The sequence below is a fragment of the Astyanax mexicanus genome, chromosome 15 (genome assembly GCF_023375975.1).
Source record: "Astyanax mexicanus isolate ESR-SI-001 chromosome 15, AstMex3_surface, whole genome shotgun sequence".
NCBI classification, from domain to species: Eukaryota; Metazoa; Chordata; class Actinopteri; order Characiformes; family Acestrorhamphidae; genus Astyanax; species Astyanax mexicanus.
Window position 1 is genome coordinate 9484869 of NC_064422.1, and position 23192 is coordinate 9508060.

Genomic DNA, 23192 nt, shown 5'->3' on the forward strand with positions numbered 1-23192 from the left:
AATTAGCTTTAAAGAACAAGCTAGCTAGTTAGCCAAGTAGCTTAAAATTTGGAATTTTAGATAGCTGAAAAGAAAGGTAGCTAAAAAACTGAAAATTATCTTGAATGAACAAAGTAGCTAAAAACAGGGAACATTAGCTTTAAAATAATAAGGTAGCTAGCTAGTGTTGTAGAAAAGAAAATGAAAGGTGGGCTACCCCCACCTCTCGTCCGGGGTACAACTCCCCTGCGTGTTCGTTTGATAGAGAGAGTCAGACAGGTGGAGTGAAGTTGAAAGCAAACCAAGTATTTATTATAAAGTACTGAATATTCAGGAGAACTAACACATGAAAGACCGTCTAACAGCCGTCCCAGCATAAGTTCTGACCCCCCTCTGATCTGACTCCATGTTTATACCCCAAATGACGTGAAACCTGCTGATGAGGCGTTGCTAAAATCATCTCATGTTAGCATGCGTAATTTCACGTGTTAGTACTCAAGTTTCACGTGTCTGACCGGACCACTAGTGTTTGGCCTTGACTGTGTTCTTCCAGAATGGAACATCGTGGCACTATCTGTGTGTGTGCGTCACCCCCCGCTTTGAAGCCGCTGCACGTTCCCCCACACACAGAAGGCCGCTTTGATCAAATGATCAAAATATAATGATCAAATATAATGTGAGTATTGGTTAATGCATATACAATACAAGGTTTCACACAATAATTATGTAATTATAGATACTAAGATAAGTAATCATTATTGAAAGATATTTGTCAATACACTCAAGGTAAAATAAACAGTTACTCTTCACTAGCTAAGTAGCCGAAAACAGGAAAAGTTAACTAAAAAAGTACGGAAGCTAAAAAGAAGGAAAGTTTCCTAAATTAACAAAGTAGTTATCTAGTTAGCCTAGCAACTGATACTGGGAATGTTAGCTAGCTATAAGCACAAGCTAACAAAGTAGCTAAATTAGGGAATTTTAGCTAAAAGAACAAGGTAGCTAGTTAGCCTAGGTGAACAAGGTACGTAGCTAAGTAAAAAAAAAGCAGGAATAGCTAAAAGAGCAAGAAATAAGGTAAGTAGGTAAAAAAAACAGGGGACATTATCTTGAAAGAACAAAGTAGCTAAGTAGCCCAAAACAGGAAAAATTAGCTTCATAAGAATAAGGTAGCTAGCCAGCTAGCTAAGTAGCTTAAAACAGGGAAAGTCATTTAAAAGATTAAGAAAGCTAAAAACAAGAAAAGTTTTATGAATGAATGACGTAGTCGGCTAGTCAGCCAAGGAATATTAGTCAGCTAAAAACAAGAAAAGTTTTATGAATGAATGACGTAGTCGGCTAGTTAGCCAAGGAATATTAGTCAGCTAAAAACAAGACATTTATCTAACTTAGCTAAAATATCAGTAAATTAGCTAAACAGACAGTGTTATTAACAGAGTAAGTTAGTAAGCTAAAAAGTAAGTAGCTAGCTTAAAGAAATAGTAAAATATTTACAGAAATGTGAGCGTTTTACTCCCTTTTGTGAGATAATGTTGATAGTAGAGGTCAGATATATATATATATATATATATCTCTGGAACATTGACATAAATCACACATTTCAGTTGTATTTATGATAAATTACTTTCAATTTGTTTTACATAGTCAACTAGTTCGATTAACATTTCAAAAGTTTGCCTCGGTTGCCTTAAAATGATTTGTTCTTTTGTCTTAAACTTTATTAAAACTGTATAACTTCTAACTATATTTATAACTTTATATATTCTTATTAACTTTTACATGATTCTTCAAATAATTTTAATGTACAACACACAAATATCCAGATGATTTAGTATAGTATACAGTGCTCTGAAAAAGTATTCGTAAAAAAGTATTCTAAAGTGAATAATTGGAGATTAAACTAATATTTAATCTCATTTAAGTAAGTTCAAGTAAGTTTACTGATTAACTTAAGTATTAAATAATATTTTTCAACCAAAATATGTTTAGTCATGTATCTTCTTTATCGCAATAAGAAATAACCTTTTTTTTTTCTTGCACAGATCCTCCAATGGCATGCTGATCCAATACCACTCACAGTGTACGTGGTAAGCTGATTGACTTTTTGTTGAAGGACTTTTATCACGGTGGAATACTTTCCTCAGTCCCAGTTTCTGAAGGTAGGAAATCATACTCTGCTTTAGTGTGTCACAGCACATGTTGAACTGTAGATCTCCACAGCCGGCAGCACTTATGTAGCCCCAAATCACACTCCCACCACCATGCTTGACTGCAGGCAAGACACATTTGACATTCTTATACCAGTACGGCTTTATCTGCCACTTTGCATATTACAGGAACTTCTGGCTATTCACGATTTTCCTGAACTTTAACCTTTCCCATGATTCGTAGCTGAAGCCGGTTTGTGGTTTCCGGTTAGAGTGTTTACATTATGAGCGAAAGTGAACGTTTGTTGCTGCTTTATTAAAAAAACATGGCCAAGAATACTAGGTGGTTGCATAGTACGGGCGTATTAAAACGTTGTGGTGACTGTGATTTAACAGTGGCCCACCCTTCCACGCTCTCAGAGTGGGTAGATAACATGAAGCTGTGGCCTGAAGTTAGCTATATTGATATAGTTAACTACTTCGTCTTTTCCGAGGGCGTAGATGGCGAAGAGCTACGGAACTATAAGAGCACAGAGGCATACAATTACCTGTATAGCAACAAAATAGGAAAGGTTTTGTATAAAAAACACGGTGACTTTATTTTTTTGAAAGCTGAGGTAGAGCCGAGTCAGACCGTCAGCCGAGGTAAACATCAGGCGTGGGTAATGCTGAGGGAAAGTGGAGTAGTCGAGACAGTGGGTTGCTCGTGCATTGCAGGGTTGGGGAAGTCCTGCAGCCACGCAGCAGCTGTTTTGTGGAAGGTAGGGATAAGTTCAGAACGTATTTGCTGTGAAACATTGAAAAAAATAAATTATATGTATAATGTCTCGTTTGTTTGTTGTAGTTTTACTTTTACGAGTGAGTACTTCTATTGTGCATATTAAATAACTAAAAAGGTATAAAATACTATTATTATTTCAGGTGCAAAACGCAGTGGTCAGTGGAAAGACAGGGAGTACATGTACAGATGAACAGCGCAGGTGGAATGCAGGGACATCAAAAAATCTTCAGCCTAAACGGCTGTGTGAGATTAATTTCAGACACCATAGAGCAGAGGAGACGTATGAGTGCAAGGACAGGGCAGTAGAATCTCAGTCACTCCCAAAGACACCACATCACCTGTCACACAAAGAGTTCAAAGAGAGTGTAGAAACAGCTCCTACCAGGCCACTTTTTCTTTTAAAGAATACTTTACTGGAGAAGTGTTACAGTGCCACTCCTTTAAAGGGGCAACCTTGTGGGCAAACAAACACAGTAGATAAAACAACCTTTGTGGCACACCAAACCCACAGTAATGATCTAATTTGTGAAAAATGCAAGGCATTCTACCAGGCATACATTGAGGTTACTGATGAAAAAGCAACTCAAATTGAATTTGAGACAAGAGAGCAAAGTGCATCTGATTTGTGGCACAGTGCAAGAAAACTCAGAATTACAGCTAGTTCTGCAAAAAAGGTTCCAGTACATACTACCACAAAAAAAGACAAATTTCTATGTGAGCACATGTACCCTACCTTTAGAGGCAACTATGCAACCAATTATGGGAAAGAAAATGAACTTATAGCTTGCAAACAACTCAAAGACCAAGGGATGAACATTTCACACAGAGGGACTGTTATAAGTCTCCAAGAACCTTGGCTCTCAGCAAGTCCAAACGGAGTCATTGACTCCAGTGTGCTTCTTGAAATAAAATGTCCTGTGCCAAACAAAAGCCACACGTCACTAATTGATCAGCTTACTCATAAATGCAGTGACCTCAAATTAGTGGATGGAAAGCTTCAGCTGCAGAAAACTGGTAGCAGAGGATACTACATGCAATTGCAACTTGCAATGTTCTGTACATGTCTGAACACAGCCAGGTTGTTCATCTGGACACCTAATGAGAATGTTGTTCTTACAGTTGACTTTGACGAAGTGTATGTACAGGAGCATGTACAGCGTCTGAAAGGTTTTTACTTTTCATGTATGCTGCCTCACCTTGTAGATGAATTTGCTGGGGGGCGGTTTACACTGAATAGCAGATATGTTGACATTATGAGAAAGGTCTAGATTAAAAGTATAATGTGTGCTGTACATCAGAATGACATCTCTGAATGCAGTTGAGCTGTGTAAATAAATTACAATCATTTTTATGTAAAGCATGTGCAAAGTTACACAGAAATACAATATTTTATTCTGTTTTATTCAAATGATCTTCACTACAACAACAATACAAATCACAAGTTAGAGGCAATGTAAACAATTCATTACACAGAAAAGGTTCAAAAGCTATTAATGGTTTGCATACTGTTATGAAAAAAAAACACTAAATATTTTACAAATAAATAATCAACTTTAGTGCACATTCTGTACAAATATTCACAGTAGGGAGTTAAACATGCTATTTGTGAAAGACTGTGTTTAAAGATTTGTAGTTACATGCATCAAATATATTGTAAATTGTCATGTATAAAATTTGCTGATCAATTAAACACTGGTAATGTATTACATCCATGCATTGTTCCAAGATATCTTTCTCTAGACATTTATTTGTCTGTGTTTTGTTACAATATATTTCTCAAAAAACAGGATCAGTGTCAGATCTGGTGCTTTGTATGGCCACAACTTTTTAAATTTAATGTAGAATACATATAGTAGTGTTACTTGTACCCTTACATAAAATTACTCAGAATCACGAATAAGTTCATCCCTCAGGTTCACAAGGGCAGCACATACTCTGAGAATTTTGTCTATCTTAGGAGCCATGGTAATTGGTACAACCTGTGACAGAATTTTATATACTTTCAAACGTCTAATTGCTCTCTCCACATGGATTCTAACATTTGCTATTCTTCTAGTTGCAGTGACCTGTTCCTCAGTGAGCTGAGCTCCTTTTTTAGTGAATGATGGCATTACTAACTTTACTGCCATTACTTCATCTCCAGCATTCAAGTAATCTAAAATCCCACAGTCCATTGTTATAAATTTATCACTGCATCGACCACCATAAGCTGCAGAGATGAACATGATAAGTCCACATGGGGCAACTGCTACAAGATATTTTACTGTGTTGTGTGAATAGTAATGGCTATATGATTCTCCCCTTGAATCCAAGTTTTTGGTTTTTTGTAGTAGGCTCTCGCTGCAGTCTAAAATACATGTAATATTTGGAAATGTTTTAAATGCGGCTGGCATTGTTGCCTTTATAGTTTCCTTTGGAAGCCATGGAATAAGGGGTCGTAAGACTTCCTCCAATTTGTCAATCCAATATGAGATGATCTTACTTGCCATATACACAGAATTGCCTGCTCAGATCTCCTAACACACGGTTCAGTTTCAATTTCATAAGGGTCAACAGTAGTTGGTCTCGTATGGGCGTTGTAAACGCACTGCTGTTAAACATTTCCATTGTTGAAACAAGGGTGTCAAATGTTTCAAGTTTTAAGCCAGTGTACAGCAGGGAATCTGTGTCATTCTGAAGCATGAAGTACCCAAAGTCATTACACTGTGTCATCTGGTCCCGCATAGCCTTTTCCTTGCCTGTCTTTGTGTAATCATGATCAAGTAGGGTGCGGTCTTCCCACTGTGTGTGAACGGAGTGGCACTGTGAGGCAGATGTACATTGACTGCTTTCAACTCCTGAGGGTCCTGTGTCAGAGGGTTCCAGGGGGAAGGCCACACAGCAATCTGATAAGAAATTTTTACACACACAATAAATACCGACAAAAAAGTATACAATTATATCTAAATAGCAAGAAGAGAATTATATCACTACTTAGATCCCTGCTAACAAATACAACTTGGTCAATTCAAGCTAGTTAAGATAGTCAATCTGGTCAACTAGCTCCAATTTTGACCTGCATATGGTATGTTTTAATTTCAGTTTAATGGCTTAGTTGGTTAACAAGCATGACCAACTTGACCAAGCTAGAAAAACATTATGACCAAGCTTAACCATGCTGGTCGACTAGTAAAAGCATACTGGCCAACCGACATCATCAAAATCTAATTCCACATACACTATGCTGGTAAAAAGCTGGTTAACCTGCTGCAAGACAATGTTGTAATACCACAAAAAAGTTAGTAAGGGTTCCGCACAAGAGAAGAGTTAATCACACTCACGAGATTCACCGTCTGCATCTTCATTAAGGTTGGTGGCTGTAGATGCCGTTTGGCTCACCCGAACTAGCTTTCTTCTCTTTTTTTCTGGTGGTCTTTCGTAACCCAAATACAGCTCCGGGTCAGGATGCAGCTCTGTAGGCTTCTTTTCAACAAAGTGAAACGAGCAAACATATATGGAGGATATTTCAGTTTTAAAGCTGCAAGCCACGCTAGGCTCCTTCCCTTCTCCTTCGGTACGGAGTGCAAAGCATAAGGCGCCGGACACGGACAGTGTTTACGAAGCTGCTGGTGTTCAAAACATGTACTTTCCAACAACAACTTCAACTTTTTTGAGTTGTTGTGGCACCCGACAACTGCACACGTCGAGCCTGAGCTCATTTTAGAAGCACGTAATCCGTATCAAAGCCAGCTGTATTCGTCTCACTAGCAATGTTTTGGTTAGCAGCGCTGAAATGCTAGCGCGAGCGGAACCAAAAAACCGGCAAACGGAAGTAGTGGGACGTCATGGACGCCCCCCTTGGGATGCCCGGAAAAACGTGAATAACCAGTGGTATTTACTTTATAACATTTATAACAACTCTAATTTTCTGTCTTTGACTGTTGTGGAAACAAAAAAATATAACTTTACATAAGCTAACTGAAAATGTATCATTAGTTTAAGCAGCAACAATGTACAATGGGAAATTTTCGGTTGAAGATTATCAGTTGAAAGGAAAATATATCTTATGACTAGGACTTATTAATGTTCAGAAAAACTTAATATTTAAGTTTTTATCAAACCCTTGGGCTGGGCAATATATCATGAATATATGTACATTTGAAACAGTTTTATACAAAATATTAATAAGGACCTTATTGTGACCTTTATTAAATTAAAAAAACAACTTTGCACAGTCTTGTGTAAATAATGTTGCAGAACCCCATAATTAAAGGAGCAGAATGGTGAATTTATTTCATCACCTTCAAGTAATTTTGTATAAAGCTAGCATTACCCTTTGCAAATTATTGCCAAATACTCCTGTTGAAATGTAGGCATTATTTCTGTTAAAGTTTGGGTAGTCTGGTTGTTGTCAGTCTCTCTGGTTTTGCTCATATCAGGTCTGGTTGCTGTTCTATTGATGGGCTTGTTAATATTGTGCACTGTTACTGCTCATACACTTTTTTGTATTAAACCTACATGTCCATTGGTACATCCACGTCTATTTGGTTTGTTTATCTTGTTGTTTATATATTGTTATATACATTTTAACCTGTTAACATCAATCTAATACCCTTTAACAATTTTGATATTGAACACTACCCACCCTCCAAGAAAGAACAATCAATGCTTTGGGTCACAGACTGTAGAATATACTGATGGATTTATTTCACAGTTTATTCAATACAATATACACAAAAGATACCACACACATAATTCAGACATAACATTAAAAATATCAGCCAAATATTATGTACATTTTTCTCCTGCCACCGAAGCACCGAATCCACACAATCTCTACAAAAAATGTCCTGTGGTATCGATTTCCCTGGATCACTTTGGTAGGCACTGACCACTGCATATCAGGTACATTCCACAGGACCTGCCTGATGTTTTGGAAATGTTCTGACCCAGTCATCCAGCAATCACACATATGGTTCTTGTCAAAACGTTTCAGATTTTAACTCTTTTTAACTTATCCATTTGTCCCGCTTTAACAGAATAACTTCACTTGCTGTTTAACTCTTTGTCAACATTTCATTATCAAACATTGTCATTACCAAACAACATGCTGGTTCTGTCTGTACATATTTACTTCTCTTGACCACAGCCCCAGAAATTAATCTTCATTCAGAATATAATATGATAAAGAAAATACTCTGAATGGCAAACCTTCTGATCAGTAGCTTTAGGCCACAGTTTAGTTGTTGTCCTAAAACATCATATTAATTTGCCCAATAAAGTATTTGTTGCTTTATATGCTAAGAATAAAACAGCAATGTGAATAAAATATATATAAAAATAATTTTATATATACACGTTACACGTCCTGTAAAGGTAGAGCATAATTAAGAAGTTATTTGTTCCCCTTTTATGTTTCCAGACTCTCACTCTCAAATACGCATCATAGGCTTGGTGACCCACTTCTATTGGGTCACTGAGGTATAGTCTCATTGCAGCTTCTTCTCAGCCAGTGCAGCCAGTTCCAAAGCCTTCCTCTTCTTCAGCTTCTTCTTAAGCAGCAACAGGTCGATGTAAACGATGCGCCCAAGCACCCTTGAGGCACACATAAGCCCACCGTGTAGTGCACCAATGATCCCACAGCTAAACATGTCCTGACCTGAAAAATGTAAAAGAAATCACACCTTAATAATTGCGCATGCATCACTTCTTCTCTTATACTTGGTTGCTTCCTTCTGTATATCCTGTTAAGACTCTCATAGAGAGTTCCTGTCCAATTTAGTCCAACCGCATTATAATGGGATGCACATTTTAGCTTTTTACCTGCTGTTTCAGACTGAGAACTGGAATTTAGCTTTGGTGATTCTGCTAGTCAGTATAAATTTCCCAGGGTTTTATCATGGTACATGTACGTTTGAACCTGTGCCCTTTTTATTGGGATAGTTGTGATCTGTATCTGTGGTCTTTGGCACACTGACCACTTTTTGCTCCATAAGATAAAAAAAAAGGGAAAGATAAACTAAAAGCCATTTAAGAACTTTGATCAGGTAGATTCTTTAGCGATCAGTAATACATAACTCAATAAAAGCTCTGCAGAGTTTGAAAGTATCATCATACCTGATACATAGAGATTTTTGACAGGTGTTTCACAGCGGTTCTTGGCCATTATATCCATGTGATAGCGATCCAAGTTGTGATCAGTTGAGTAAATGGCTCCACGGTACGACCCGAGGTAGAAATTGTTGGTCAGCGGAGTAGCTACGTCCTGGAAGACCAGCTGAGAAAAACAGAGAAACTTTAAAAAATGCTCAACTCAACGACTAAACCTTTCAAGATAAGACATGCTTGATATACTACTAAAGTCTTACCTTTTCTCTGAGTTTAGGGTATAAGACACAGGCCCAGTCAAAGAGATGTTTGGCAAATCTGTTCTTGTATTCTACATAGTCAGCTCCTCGCCTTTTCACTGGAGTGTCCTTCCACTCCTCAAACCACTCATAATTGACCATAGTCAGAATAGTCATGCAGGATTTACCTGGAAAAATAAAATTGCCTGCTGTTAGAAGTATTAGGAAACCCAGAGTCAAGAGTTAAAAAAAGAGTTGAGCTCAGTTACAGTTACAGGTAGATAAGGTTATAACATGAGTCTGTTCATTTCTGAAGTTAAGGGTAAATCTAAATCAAGTCGTAAGTCAGTGCTGTAAAGGGATTGCATTAGGTTTGAGTTTGTTAAGAACAGTTTTAAGTGAAGAATAAGGGAAAGATTGAGTCCATTCTTAAGTCTGACAACAACAAGTGCCAGTTAAGCCACAAATACATTTACGATAACTCCAAGTCTGTTTAGTGCAAGTCTCAGTGTAATTTTATTGTATTTCAGGTTTCAGGAGTCACAACAAGCTAGATTAAGTTTAGTCATGAGTAAGTCATTATGTGGTTTGGCAAAGCTGCTCCAGAAGTTGTACCTGGATGACGAATCTGTGATATGGGGTCTTTGGGGGAAGGGAAAGTCACAAACATCATGGGAATGTTTTCTGGAGCCTCTTCCTTTCCCAAGCTGAAGAAATCGTCCATCCTTTACGTAAACAAATACATTTTAGAGACAGAAAAACCTTCAATATGATAAAAAAAATGTTAAGTAACTTTATAGGAACTTAAAAATTAGTTTGTAAAATTGTAAACAATGTTGTTTGGTGTAAAATAGATGTGTTTAGATATAGAGAAACTGCATCAGTACTAACATGGCATCCATGTCGTTATTCTTAAAGACCCATCTGCTGACTGCGCTGATGCCCAGCTCTTCTGCTGTGCCGTCAAATCCAGAGAAGAGCAAAAGGGATCCTTTTCCAGGTCTTACCATATCCAGACGATTCTGGATTTCTGTGAGATGGGAGAGCATTTAGACCAAATCTGCAGGAGACCACGGAGCAAAGATACTGTGAAGAAGTGATACAATAAAAGGCTAACCTGGTTTGACTTGTATCTCTGGGGGCAGGAGTCTCTTGAAGGTGTTAAAGATGCCACAGTTGGAGATGACAACAGGAGCCCGAACTTCAATTTCTTCTTTACCCTTTTTGACAGCAACGCCTGTCAAAGACCAACACCATTAGACACTGGACACTTTACTTAATGCTGAAAATTATGTCATGGTGTTTTGGTCTGAGTGTATGGTGGGTAAGGTTGCCTTCAAGAATGATTTGATATTTTAAAGAATCCATTTTTTAAACACGTAAGGCTTTCTCAAAGAACTGTTTTTCGCCTTTTTTCAGGGCCAAACAGTAGATCGGTATTCCTAACTATACATTTGATGCAGTTGGACTGGTGTCTTCTCTTTTTGCCTCTCACCATATGCAGCTCCTTGACTGTCCACCAGGATTCGACTGACAGGAGCACGAACCAGAACGTTCCCTCCATACTTCTGGATGACCTTAGTGATGTGGTATGGGATCTCACTAGCACCACCTTTTGGGTAGTATGCTCCACGCTTGAAGTGATGCAGCATCAGGGCATTGATCAGACTGCTGGAATCTCTTGGAGGAGTACCTAATAATTTAAACTATAGTTATTACAAGTTTTAAGTGTTCAGAACATTCCTCTAAGTTACTATACAACAACAGTTTATGCTCCTGGAGATATAAGTTTGTGTGAAGAGTCTCACCATAGAAGTAGTATGCAAAGATAACTTGGAGGTCCTTGTTGGAGGTCAGTTTCTCGACCAGATCTGTGGCACTTATGCTTAACAGCCGGAAGGCAGAGGAATAGAGGTTGGCAAGACCACTCCTCACCAGGAATAGGGCCAGCCACTCTGGGATCAGCTTCAGTGCAGCCAAGAAGGGAGTCTTCCTAGCTGACAACTGTAGAGATAAAAGATAAGTTAAGTCGTGGTCTACAGTCACAAAGCGTTTTTTGTTTGATCACATAAAAAAACTATATGGGTCCTAGGCATCTAGGCATCAATACTTTAGAACCACTGGGAGTATGTTAGAATTTTGAGCTCTAAAGTCACAATGTTCTGTCCCAGTGAGAGCAGATTTAAAGTTAAACTCTACCTTCATGATCTTGAAGAACTTCTCAATGGCTTCGGTGTCATCAGGAAACTGCTTTTTAAGATGTTCCTCCATTTCAGTTTTGCCTGAGCAGATAGTGTATTCCCTAGTTTCCTTTCCTGTGCCAATCACAACCGTGTCAAAATGCTGGTCAAGCTCTGCAAACTCCAGCTGGCCTTCAGTGATCTGGTCAAAAATGATCTTAAACAGACTGTTTTCGTGCAACTGACCAACGTAATGAAGCCCTGTGGAGACAGAAGTTACACTTAGTAAACAGCAGTGCACACGATAATGACCTGGGCTAAGCCACAGCGAGGTGCAAGAGGGAGTCAGAGTGCCACCTCATGGTAATCAACCAGATGGTAATCTTTCACACCTATGTTTTCCCTTTCTTAGCCAAGTTCGCCCACATGCTTCGGCTCAGTCCTGGAGTTTTGGCAGCCGTCTTTCTAGTATATTTGGAGGCTTTTGAGCGGCATTTTGAAACTCTTGGATCTTTTCTCAGGCTCTACTATATCCCATGAGCTTATCATGTGCATGTTACATTCTCTAATCTGAAGGCCTCTTTTAGCTCTCTGCTTTGAGCCAGTCATGGGTTCCCCTGATTAAAGAACATTGATTTCACCAAAACTATAATCGTGATACTGCATTTTGGCTTGTACAAGATAATATCCATACATTAGTATGGAAACATTTCAGTTTTGCTGACTAAGCAAAAATGTATTCCTTTTATTACTCCATGACTCCCAAAATGAATAAAATGTTCTTTAAAGTGTTACATACACAATCATACATACACAATCATACATGTTCTTCATTTGTTCTCCATATGAAGCATTTTTTAAATTGCTATGGTTTTACGGTCTTAATTAAAAAGTGAAGAGTTCTTACCAACATCAAACTCGAAACCTTTATCGATAAAGGTGTGGCAGCAGCCTCCAGCCTGGTCGTGTTGCTCCAACACAAGAACTTTCTTGCCAGTTTTGGCAATTGTAGCCGCTGCTGCCATCCCACCGACCCCGCTGCCAATCACGATTGCATCCAAATCCTTGGCCACTTTCTTCTTGGCAAAGCCTGCAAACACAGAACATGGATTTTGGATTGTCATAATTTTGTTGTTTCTACGTTATATGTCTAAATGTATTATGACACTAATAATTTGTGAATTCAGCTACTTTAAGGAGCACCCACTGCTGATGATCTGCATAGAAAATTTCTGATTAATAGAACAGGATACTCTTTGAGCTTTTGGGATGACTAGCAGAACTAATCATCCAACTGATCCATCTCACTGATGTGGCTGAGGCTAAGCAAAGCATCCATATTTCAAAATTTCAACATCTCGAATGTCCAACTAATACCCTTGACCTACTTATCGTAATTTTCTTTCTACAGCTTTACATAATTAGGGTAAAGTTCAGTATGTTCGAGCTTCAAAATTCTGTAATCTTATGTAATAATATGTTTGGAAATGTTGAGAGTTAATAAGCTTGTGGACTCTGGTCCTGACCAATCTCCCAATCTAAACAAAATAGAGCAATAGATACAAAACTATACATACAGAGATATTAACATTTATTTACAAATGCAGTCATGCAGACTCATCATCCACTCACCTTGCTTCAGAACCTTGTCTCTTTTCTTCTGGTTAAGCTCCATTGGTCCTGCAGGTCTTACACAGTCCTCAGAGAAAGGGCTCGGTCTGCCACAGAAATACCAGTACATTCCACCTGCCCAGCTCAGGAACCACACCAGAAACACCAGCAGCCACATCTTGAAGTGGATTAATTGGTTTTGCTGCAGCTAAAAGAACAGAGGTACTAAAGATGCAGGGTGGCTGATGCTTAAGATGCTTTCCCAGTAGTTTTCCAGGCTGTTGCCAGAAGGTGTGAGCTTCAGACCAGATGTGGTGTCTGTGAAAATGTAAAAGGAGGAGGAGTTGCCTTAACACAGATTATGGCTCAAAACATGTTGAGCTACATATGTACCTTTCATTGATTACAAGTGCTAAAGGTCTTTTCTCTGACTTTTGTGCACTGTTTTACTGTTATATAGAATTAACAGTACAGATAACAGGCCATGGTGAAAAAACTGAGGAAACCAGTGCTTTACACAGTGCTTTTAGTAGAATACATGTGGTTTGTCGCTCATATTTACAGCCAGTGGTGTATCTATTATCGAGAACCTCCAAATAGACTAGAGTGACAGTTTTACTACTTCAAACAATCACACCAATCTCAGCTTACCGGAATATGATTTATTCTATGTGATTTCATGTTATGTGATTTTTCTAATTATTTTAATTCCAGCTATTGAATGGCATCTCCAAAAATATATATATTTGTCCTTATTTATAGCTACATTTACCCCAAAAATGAAGGACAATTTTCTTATTCAACCAATCACTCCCACTGCAGATCACCAAAATGTGATTGGCTGATTTCTCAATTCCTAATTATTAAAAGCATAAGATCTTCATTCTAGCTTCATGGAAGCACGGACCATTAGGTTGGATCTACCCAGATAACACAGAATAAATATCTCTAATTGGACAGCTTCTTGTTGTGTGTGTCAACATTTTAACTCTTTTGTTTTCAAACAAATATCTCCTGTGAAGTAAGAGTACTGCTGCAATACTTACTAGTTATTTTCTCAGGCGTGGATTAGGACTAATCCTATTTTTTTTAACAAAGAATCTCCATTACAAACGTGCACTACAGGATTAATCTAAATCTCTCTCTGGGAAACTGGCCCACACAGTTTTAATATAAGCATGCAGATTTTGAATTAAAATTTTAGTAAAGTGATTTTCTGAAGGCCCAGAGGATACTACACTATTAAATGTTTTATTGCTAATGTAATTTATAGTAGGTATTAAGTATTAACCTCGCCTTAAATTACCAAATGTCTTTTAAATGTGGAAATTTGCCCAGTTTGTTTAAATGTATCTACCTTAAAATGGCCAGACAGTAAACTGACACATGGTCTTTGTTATGCTGTTATCAGGTAAAGCAGTTAAGATTAACCTGGACAGTGCAGCGTCTGTTAGACTTAATGCTGAACCATCAATTGCAGAAATATTATACCAGCTCCAAAGTGGTTAAAGTCATTCAGAACAGATAAAGAAAGGAGGACTATATTGTATGTCTGAATTTTGATATATTTGCCATATACTGACCACATTAAAATGCAATTGTTAATAAATATCATAATAACACTTTCAAAATGTTGAACATACTTACAGTTACTTCTTCCAAATTTTAGAAAAAGCTGTATCCCAGCAGCAGTGCACCTACCTCCAGAACAACAGCGTTTCTGAGGTTTTCCAGTCTGGAGTTAGACCCAGTCCCAGTGCTGAAACAGTCTCAACTGGAGTCTCCAACCAGCTACTTCTGTGACTTGACAGGAGCTGACTCTCTGTTTTTATACTCATGGATTTTGGTACCGCCTTTGATATCATCGCTGATCACATGTTTTTTTGCCATGTTAGAAACTCTTCTAGGAATTATAAGATTTGCTTGCTTGTGGTTCAGATCCCATTTGACCATTTTTTTTTCATTTGTTTTTACAATGAAAGCTCTGATATTGCACAAATGAAACATGGTGCCCCATGGCCTGGTAAGCTGTTAAACTTCAGATTTGTTATGAAAATCACCTAATGACACACAAATCTCTGTGTTTTGACCTGCAGAATATTGGCCAACACATTTAATCCTACTTCACAACTCAGTCACGTCCACTTCACTTGCAAGATCCTGGCCTATTTTCTGTACTTCAACTACAAAATACAATTTTTCAGTGGCGGGGGAGGAGTAGAATGGGAGGTTAATTAGTTTGTCTTATTCATCTGATGTAAACAGATGCATGATTAAAATAAAATAAAGTATTTTTACATATGATAATATGCAAAATGAAAATTTAAATATATATCTGAATAGGCATGTATACATCTACCAGTATATTGTTAAGTATAGACCCTTTAAACCTGTGTATACCAAGTTTGCCTGTAATTTGTCTCCAATTCATTCTACTTCCTGTCGGCGGCGCGAGCAGTCGCAGCGGCTACTCCGGAAGCAAAACACGGTGCTTTTGTTTGTTTTTCTGTGTAAATAATCCGATCTGAACTCACAATCATGCAAAAGTTCGCTATGGGAACAACTTACGACCGACAGACCCTGCTAGACCTGCAAAATCAACAAAAATCTGTACTTACAGACGGTCTACGAGCGGAGCTACGCGCGCTAGGCCTGCTAAGATCCGTGGCGTTTCCTGAGCCTGCTATCCGGAAGCGGTCTCTCCGCAAGCGTTGCGCGAGGAGCCGAAAGTGCGTTAAGAGAGCCGGTGTCTGCGCTAAGCTAATGGCTAACTCCAGCCGGCCAGCGGTTCCATCTCTCCTTCTCTCCAACGTTTGCTCCCTGCCGAACAAGATTGACTATCTCCGGCTCCAGCGGACATCCCAGCGCGAGTTCAGAGACTGCTGTGTGTTCGTTTTCACGGAGACGTGGTTAACGAACTCCATCCCGGACTCCGCGATTGAGGTGAGCGGCATGCTATGCTACCGCGCGGACCGCGACGCCGGCCTCTCGGGCAAGGTACGTGGAGGTGGGGTGTGTGTTTACATCAGCACAGCATGGTGTAACAACGCTGCGCTGATCTCCAGCTACTGCTCGCCGCTGGTGGAGTTTGCTGTAGTCAGAGCCAGGCCATTCTACCTGCCCAGAGAGCTTAGCAGCGTGTACATAATAGCAGTGTATGTAGCACCCAGTGCTAATGCTAATGCTAACGGTGCTAATGCTAATGCTCTGCAAGAACTGTACACTGTTATCTCCAAACTCCAGAACTCACACCCCGACGGACTGTTTATTGTTGCTGGTGATTTCAATCACAGTAGTCTGAAGGCTCTGCTGCCCAGCTTTCACCAACATGTGGATTTTCCAACCCGTGGAGCTAACCTGCTCGATTGTGTGTATACTAACATTCCCGGTTCGTACAGAGCAGAGCCCCGCCCCACTACGGCTACTCTGATCATATCACTGTCATGCTCATCCCAGCATACAGACAGCTCATCAGACGTGCCAAATCAGAGAAGAAGCAAGTTGCAACCTGGCCTCCAGGAGCCATCTCTGCTCTTCAGGACTGTTTTGAGCACACTGACTGGGACATGTTCAGAGAAGCTGCTACCTCTGATGACTCCATCAACCTGGAGGAGTACACAGACTCAGTGACTGGCTACATCAGCAAGTGCATTGAGGATGTTACTGTCTCCAAAACCATCACAACCCGCCCCAACCAGAAGCCGTGGATGACTGCAGAGGTGCGTGTGCTGCTGAGATCCCGAGACAAGGCCTTTAAGTCAGGGGACAGGGCTGGCCTCCGAACAGCTAGAGCCAAGCTCTCCCGGGGGATCAGAGAGGCAAAGCGCACCTACGCAAAGAAAATCCATGCCCACTTCCAGGACACTACTGACACTCGGCGGATGTGGCAGGGCATCCAGACCATCACCAACTACAAGTCACCCCCCTGCTTGTAACAGTGATGCCTCCCTTCCAGATGCACTGAACTCCTTCTACGCAAGGTTCGAAGCACAGAACTACACAACAGCATGGAAGACTACACCTCCTCCAAACGATCAGGTACTGTGCCTGTCCTCAGCTGATGTGCGGAAAACTCTACTCAGAGTCAACCCACGGAAAGCCCCAGGACCAGACAGCATACCTGGCAGAGTGCTCAGAGGATGTGCAGAACAACTCACGGATGTTCTCACGGACATTTTCAACAGCTCTCTGAGTACTGCAATCATGCCGACATGCTTCAAGACGACCACTATCGTCCCTGTGCCGAAGAAGTCTCAAGTGTCCTGCCTTAATGACTACCGTCCCATTGCACTTACTCCCATCATCATGAAGTGCTTTGAGAAGCTGGTCATGAGGCACATCAAAAACCAGCTCCCGTCCTCACTGGACCCTCTGCAGTTTGCGTATCGTCCAAACAGATCAACAGACGATGCCATCTCTACTGCGCTCCACCTGGCTCTCACCCACCTGGACTGCTATGACTGCTATGTTCGAATGCTGTTCATCAACTTCAGTTCAGCATTCAACACCATCATCCCTCAGCAACTGAGCTTGCTGGGCCTGAACTCCTCCCTCTGCAACTGGGTTTTAGACTTCCTGACTGAGAGACCTCAATCAGTCAGGATTGGAAACAACACCTCCAGCACCACCATACTGAGCACTGGCGCCCCCCAGGGCTGTTCACTCTGCTGACTCATGACTGTACTGCAAAGTACAGCTCAAACCACATCCTCAAGTTCGCTAATGACACAACTGTAGTTGGCCTCATCAGCAAGAACGACGAGTCACACAGGAAATTTGACAGTGTTAAATCAACACTGTTAGTGTTAAATTAACACTAAGAGTGTAAAGTTTAACACTAATAAGTGTTAATTTAACACTAACAGTGTTGATTTAACACTGCCAAATTTCCTGTGCAGCATACAGAGAGGAGGTGCAGTGGCTGACGGACTGGTGCAGAACCAACAACCTATCTCTTAACGTGGATAAAACCAAGGAGATGGTTGTTGACTTCAGGAGAGCTCCAGGTGTCCACCACCCGCTGAACATCAACGGCTCTGCTGTGGAAATTGTGGATAACACCAAGTTCCTCGGTGTTCACATTGCAGAGAACCTCACCTGGTCCCTCAACACCAGCTCCATAACCAAGAAAGCCCAGACTGTAGAAAGCATCCTGAGCACCTGCATTACCGTCTGGTTTGGGAATTGCAACACCTCAGACCGCAAGACCCTACAGCGGATAGTGCGGACAGCTGAGAAAATCATCGGAGTCTCTCTTCCCTCCATCGCCGAGATCTACACCACACGCTGCATCCGCAAAGCCACCAGCATTGTGGACGACCCCACCCATCCCTCACACGGACTCTTCGGTCTGATGCCGTCCGGCAGAAGATACAGGAGCCTCCACTACTAGACTCTGCAACAGCTTCATCCACCAGGCAGTCAGACTTCTCAAAGCACAGAGACAGAACTGAACCCCCACCCCACCCACCACTCACCCAACACACTCACACAAAACTAAACTGTACACCCCCCCCCTTTACACTTCCAAGAACTGAACTTCACCCACACACACACCCAGTCAGCACACAGAGGCTGACATGACTTTATTTGCTGCACTCTTAAAAACTATAAACTCTACCTCAGTAACTGCTGTGATTATATATGTTCTATATGTTACAGTATGTCACACATCTCTGCACCTTATCCCCACTATACACTTATTATACCGTATCGGTACTGCACTGTCCTGTCTTTAAATTGTCTCGTCCTTTGTATTTATTGTATTTATTGTTATTTAGTGTTATAATTTTATAATTTTATGTTGCACTGTCGTCACTCCTGCACTTTATGTTGTCTATTGCTTGTTGTTCTATGTTGCACCATGGTTCCGGAGGAACGTAATTTCATCACACTGTGTACCTGTACTCAGATGTAATGACAATAAAAGCCTCTTGACTTGACTTGACATCAGAAGGTTATCTTCTATCTTCAGCGTTTTTGTTTTGTTTTATTGCTCTCTTAAGTTATCTTTTCTGCATATGGAACTAAATGCTAAAATGTGCAAACTGAATTTAAATCAGGTGACTCACAAGAACTTTCTATTTTTTTACAGGTTGAAAACCTGTGTTGCCTATCTTGCTGTAGGATAAGGTGCAACCATTGAGTTAGGTGGCATTTACTGGAAGATATGAGGACTTTCAGTTGAGAAATTCCAATACATCTTAGAATTCACTGTGCTTCTGCATCAGCAGTTATATCATCAGTAGATATGCGTCAGTACCAGTTCCAACCATATATCCCCAAGCCATGACCCCGCCCCATATTTCACAGATAAGGGGGTGTGCTGTGGACTGTGGCCATTGCACACTTTTGCTGTTATTCTGATGCACATTAGTTTTACACTAAAGCACTAACGCTCATCTTCAAATAGATCCTTTTATTTTGGTATTTTCTTTATTATATAAATCAGAGCTTAGACTTTACTGTTTCTCCAATTCTCTATTTTCAAACACACTGCACAAACTGTTACACACTTCTCTCTAATAAAGATTGGCAAGTTGATTGCCCAGTTTCACACAAAACATAGAACAGAATCCACCAATAACAGTGGAGCGGCTGATGACAGACATATGAATCCATCAGTCAGATAGGGCGAGAGGCGGAGCCCTTATTCATAGGCTTGTAACTTCACCTGTGAGTCAAGTGCTGTCTCATTATTGGATGCAATAACAGGGCAGATTTTACTGATTCAGGAATAGTTTAAAGTGTGTTTCTTTGAGAAAGCGCGAGATGTGTCAGCGCATCAGTAGATTCCATAATTTCTGAATGGGACATGCCCAGTCCCTGCTTAGTAGCACCGCAAAATAGTCTTATGGTTTGGCCCAAAACTTGTTAAGATAATGTCAGACAATATTGTCTTGTATAAAAACAGAAAATGGATTTAATACATATATTTTTAAACAAAGTATACTACCTACATATATTTGATGGCTTTTAAGGGATGTGGATATTGTTGGCAAAGTAAAGTAAATTATGCTAAATTATGAGTAACAGCACAGCCAAAACCGTGGGCTAATGACTGCAGAGTGAGTGTGAGAAGAAAATTAGCTAACAGGATGAAAAGCTCAGACTGTAATCCTTTGATAAAAAGTTTGTGGAATGAGGTTAAGTGTCTCTCTCAGAAATGAGTGCACCATAAAATGAAAACCTCATTACTTTACCAGGAAACGAAACAACATTGGACATGGGACATGTTTTAGTGTGTGTGACCTAAGACTAGAAAAGACAAGACAAGACAAGGTAATCTCAAAGTCCCAAAGTGGGCTAATTGACAGTAGCAATGTGAGAGCAAAGAACACAGAAGCTGAGAAACGTATTAGCAATTTAAACTATAATAAATAACGTGAATAATCTAAAATCTGGAGAGTTTTTAAACCAATATTTACTTCAGGTGCACATGAAAAAGGCTGTATTGCACATTATGAACTATAGTTCTGAAGTCTGACCGCAGCAGGAAAGAAAGACTTGATGCAGATGTTTCTGCTTTACACATTTTGGGTGAAGCAACTGGTCACTGAAGTAGCTCCTTTTTGGGGTGGGTGTTGTTGTCAATTATGGATGACCTTCACTCTATTTACAATAAGTGGAACAAACAACTGCTTATGTGCCCTAAGCCTCCAGGGGCCTCCAGAGTAGGTAGGGTTTATTTTCCTTATGTTGTAATAGCAACACAGCAAAAAGCAACACAGATAAGGCTTTAGTTGCACAGATTATCTTGGGAAACATTTAATTAAAACAAATGTGCTTTAGAACTGGCCAAAATGAATATAGGCCAATCGATTCTAAACCATGTTTACGTTAACCAAAGATTAACTAAAGCCCTATCCGGATGGGATTAGTTTTTATTTCACACTTCTACTCAGTGATAAAACTCTTGCATCCGGACTGCAATTGAAAAAAACAGGAGGACCAGTGAGTTTTTAGGCTTTCTCGGTCACATGACATCGCGTTCAGTAGCTCCTCCTTTTACACTCGCTGTTTTGTTAACGTGGATCTCCGTGGAAACATGCGTCCAAAGGGCAATTACGGTGCACGGCAGTGGACAAATAGCTATTTCATTAAACGCGAGGTGAAGAAACTCAGAGATTTGCGTCCGGACCATGAAGTTCAGCAAAAAACAGTAGATAATTCAGCCTGTAATTTTCTCAGAGAATGTCTGTGAAAAACAGGTACATGATTGTTCTGGACAGGAATAAAATCACAGAGGACCCCCATAAAAGAGAAAATTACCCCAGGACCCCACTTAGAAACAAATCACGTCCGGATAGGGCTTTAGGTAACTCGGGCTACTTGGTAGTGTCTATAGAACTTTCGTCTATATATGTCTATTGAACAGACAAAAAAGCAACACACATTAAACGTTAGATGCAGGAGTGGATTTTATTTTTAATTGTGCTTAAAAATATTATCATAGGCCATTTTAATCTTGAACATGCTTAAATTAATGGAGTGATTTAAATGGAAAGTGATTTTTGTATTTAATAAGGTGTTTTTGAGCTAAAAATGCAAAATGCAAGTTAATGCTAGCATTGGTGGTAGTTTGAGCACTCATTATCTTTCTCATTTTCTCATTTTATTAAACTTCACAGAAATGAAGGCATGAATGACTTTAATGTTGATCTAATTTAAAGGGAATGTTTTATTCACAAATGCACAATGTACAGAAATGAAAGCGCAGCGTAAGTTCTACTATAGACTCCAATGCTACGTCACCTAATTACCTATCCAATCAGATTTTCTCTTCTGCTTTAAATAACGATCACTCATTCAGTACCTTGCTGCATTTCAGACGCTGTTGGTCGCTCTTCCCCTCCTCCCTCCCCGCCGCCTCCAGGTTGGTCCCGTTCGGTTGCCCGGGGGTTGGCTCCGCCCTGTCTTCAGTGTACGACAGGATCTGCAGAGCCCAGATGTATCAAGCCCTGGGCCGATGACGGGCCTACGCCAAAGACTCTAATACATGAAATTGTTTCTATACGACTTTCACGAACATATACGTGTACTTGTTTCGCCTACAAATATTTTGTTCAAACATTAAATAATTCAACTAACTAAATTTGCTTCCGGAGTCGTAATAGTAGAACTGTTTAATCTGATTGATTTATCACGCTAACTGCTAGCAGCTGAGAACAGTTTAACATTTCATCTAGCTTGACTATATTTATATATATTTTTGGAAAAGCGGGCACTGGGGATACACAGATGTCCACAGTGGTTAGGATGTTGTTGCCAGGGGGGCTGGAGTTTTTAAGGGTAGGACCATAGATATGTGTATGTCTGAGGGTAAGAGGAACATCAAAAATGTTGTGGCCTCAGCTGAAGCCTGCAGCTACATTTAATACATTACAATTTTAATCATTTGGATACACACTGTAATTTAATTAATGCATCAAAAAATTGATTCCCTGTGATAAAATCCCATGATCAAACAATATTTTTTCTCAACTATAAGCACATTCTTGTTGATTTGAATCAGTTTGCAGTTCTACTGCACTCAATTTGCTAAACTCTGCAAATGCAAAAGCAGGGACTCTCTTTTTCTCATTCTTTGTCTCTGTTTTTCTTGACCAGTGGTTGTGTAGATATTAGAGGTGTTCTGAGGTCTCGTTCCATTAAAGGGGCACTAAACCCTCAGATTTTTTCTGACTACAGCCTCAGCTTAAATTTGACAAAGGCTAAAAAAAGGGAGGAGCACTGGGTGATGTATTGGTTTAGAGGCGGGGCAGGAGGGAGAGCTGATTGGCTAGACTGCAGCAGTAGGAGCAGTGTGCTTCTAATAGGGGTTGAACGTGCAGGGCGGGCAGTATTATTGATCGACTGATCTGCATATTCTGATGCGTCTGCGTACCAAATTACAACAACAAAAGTGTTTTTTAAAGGTTAGGAAATATTTATAAAGTTTTTAAGCAGTACTGGCTTCATTGTTTTATTACTTCAAAGGAACACATTTCAGCTAATAATGGGAAAAATATGTTTTAGGGTTTAGTGGCTCTTTAAACTGTATTTCTCAACAGGGTTATCAGCCTTTTACAGTGCTCAAACTTTCTCAACTTAATTATTAAATTAAAAACATTTACACTTTTAAATATTATCAAATGTTATAGCTGCTACCATGAAATAAGAAGCGAGGCTG

General features: G+C 39.8%; 1 protein-coding gene and 1 pseudogene across 1 annotated transcript; both read right to left on the minus strand.

The window, feature by feature from the left end:
- Positions 1–4284: 4284 nt before the first annotated feature.
- Positions 4285–6387, minus strand: LOC125781207 (uncharacterized; annotated as a pseudogene).
- A 1165-nt stretch (positions 6388–7552) lies between these two features.
- On the minus strand, positions 7553–13899 carry LOC125781205 (inactive all-trans-retinol 13,14-reductase-like). The gene is made up of 11 exons (XM_049464633.1): positions 13043–13899; positions 12318–12500; positions 11430–11671; positions 11039–11234; positions 10726–10923; positions 10348–10467; positions 10122–10260; positions 9846–9955; positions 9252–9418; positions 9001–9160; positions 7553–8542 (listed from the first exon to the last, which is right to left on the minus strand). Exons 1-11 carry the CDS (start codon positions 13197–13199, stop codon positions 8373–8375), a joined length of 1842 nt encoding a protein of 613 aa, XP_049320590.1. The 5' UTR covers positions 13200–13899; the 3' UTR covers positions 7553–8372.
- Positions 13900–23192: the final 9293 nt, after the last annotated feature.

What these genes read in the sequence shown, in the direction of transcription:
- LOC125781205 (XM_049464633.1), bottom strand. Translation starts at nt 13,199, where the DNA reads ATGTGGCTGCTGGTGTTTCTGGTGTGGTTCCTGAGCTGGGCAGGTGGA. An exon ending in AGACAAGGTTCTGAAGCAAG is followed by an intron (nt 12,501 to 13,042) that starts GTGAGTGGATGA and finishes CTGTGTTTGCAG; the next exon opens with GCTTTGCCAAGAAGAAAGTG. An exon ending in AATAACGACATGGATGCCAT is followed by an intron (nt 9,956 to 10,121) that starts GTTAGTACTGAT and finishes GTTTACGTAAAG; the next exon opens with GATGGACGATTTCTTCAGCT.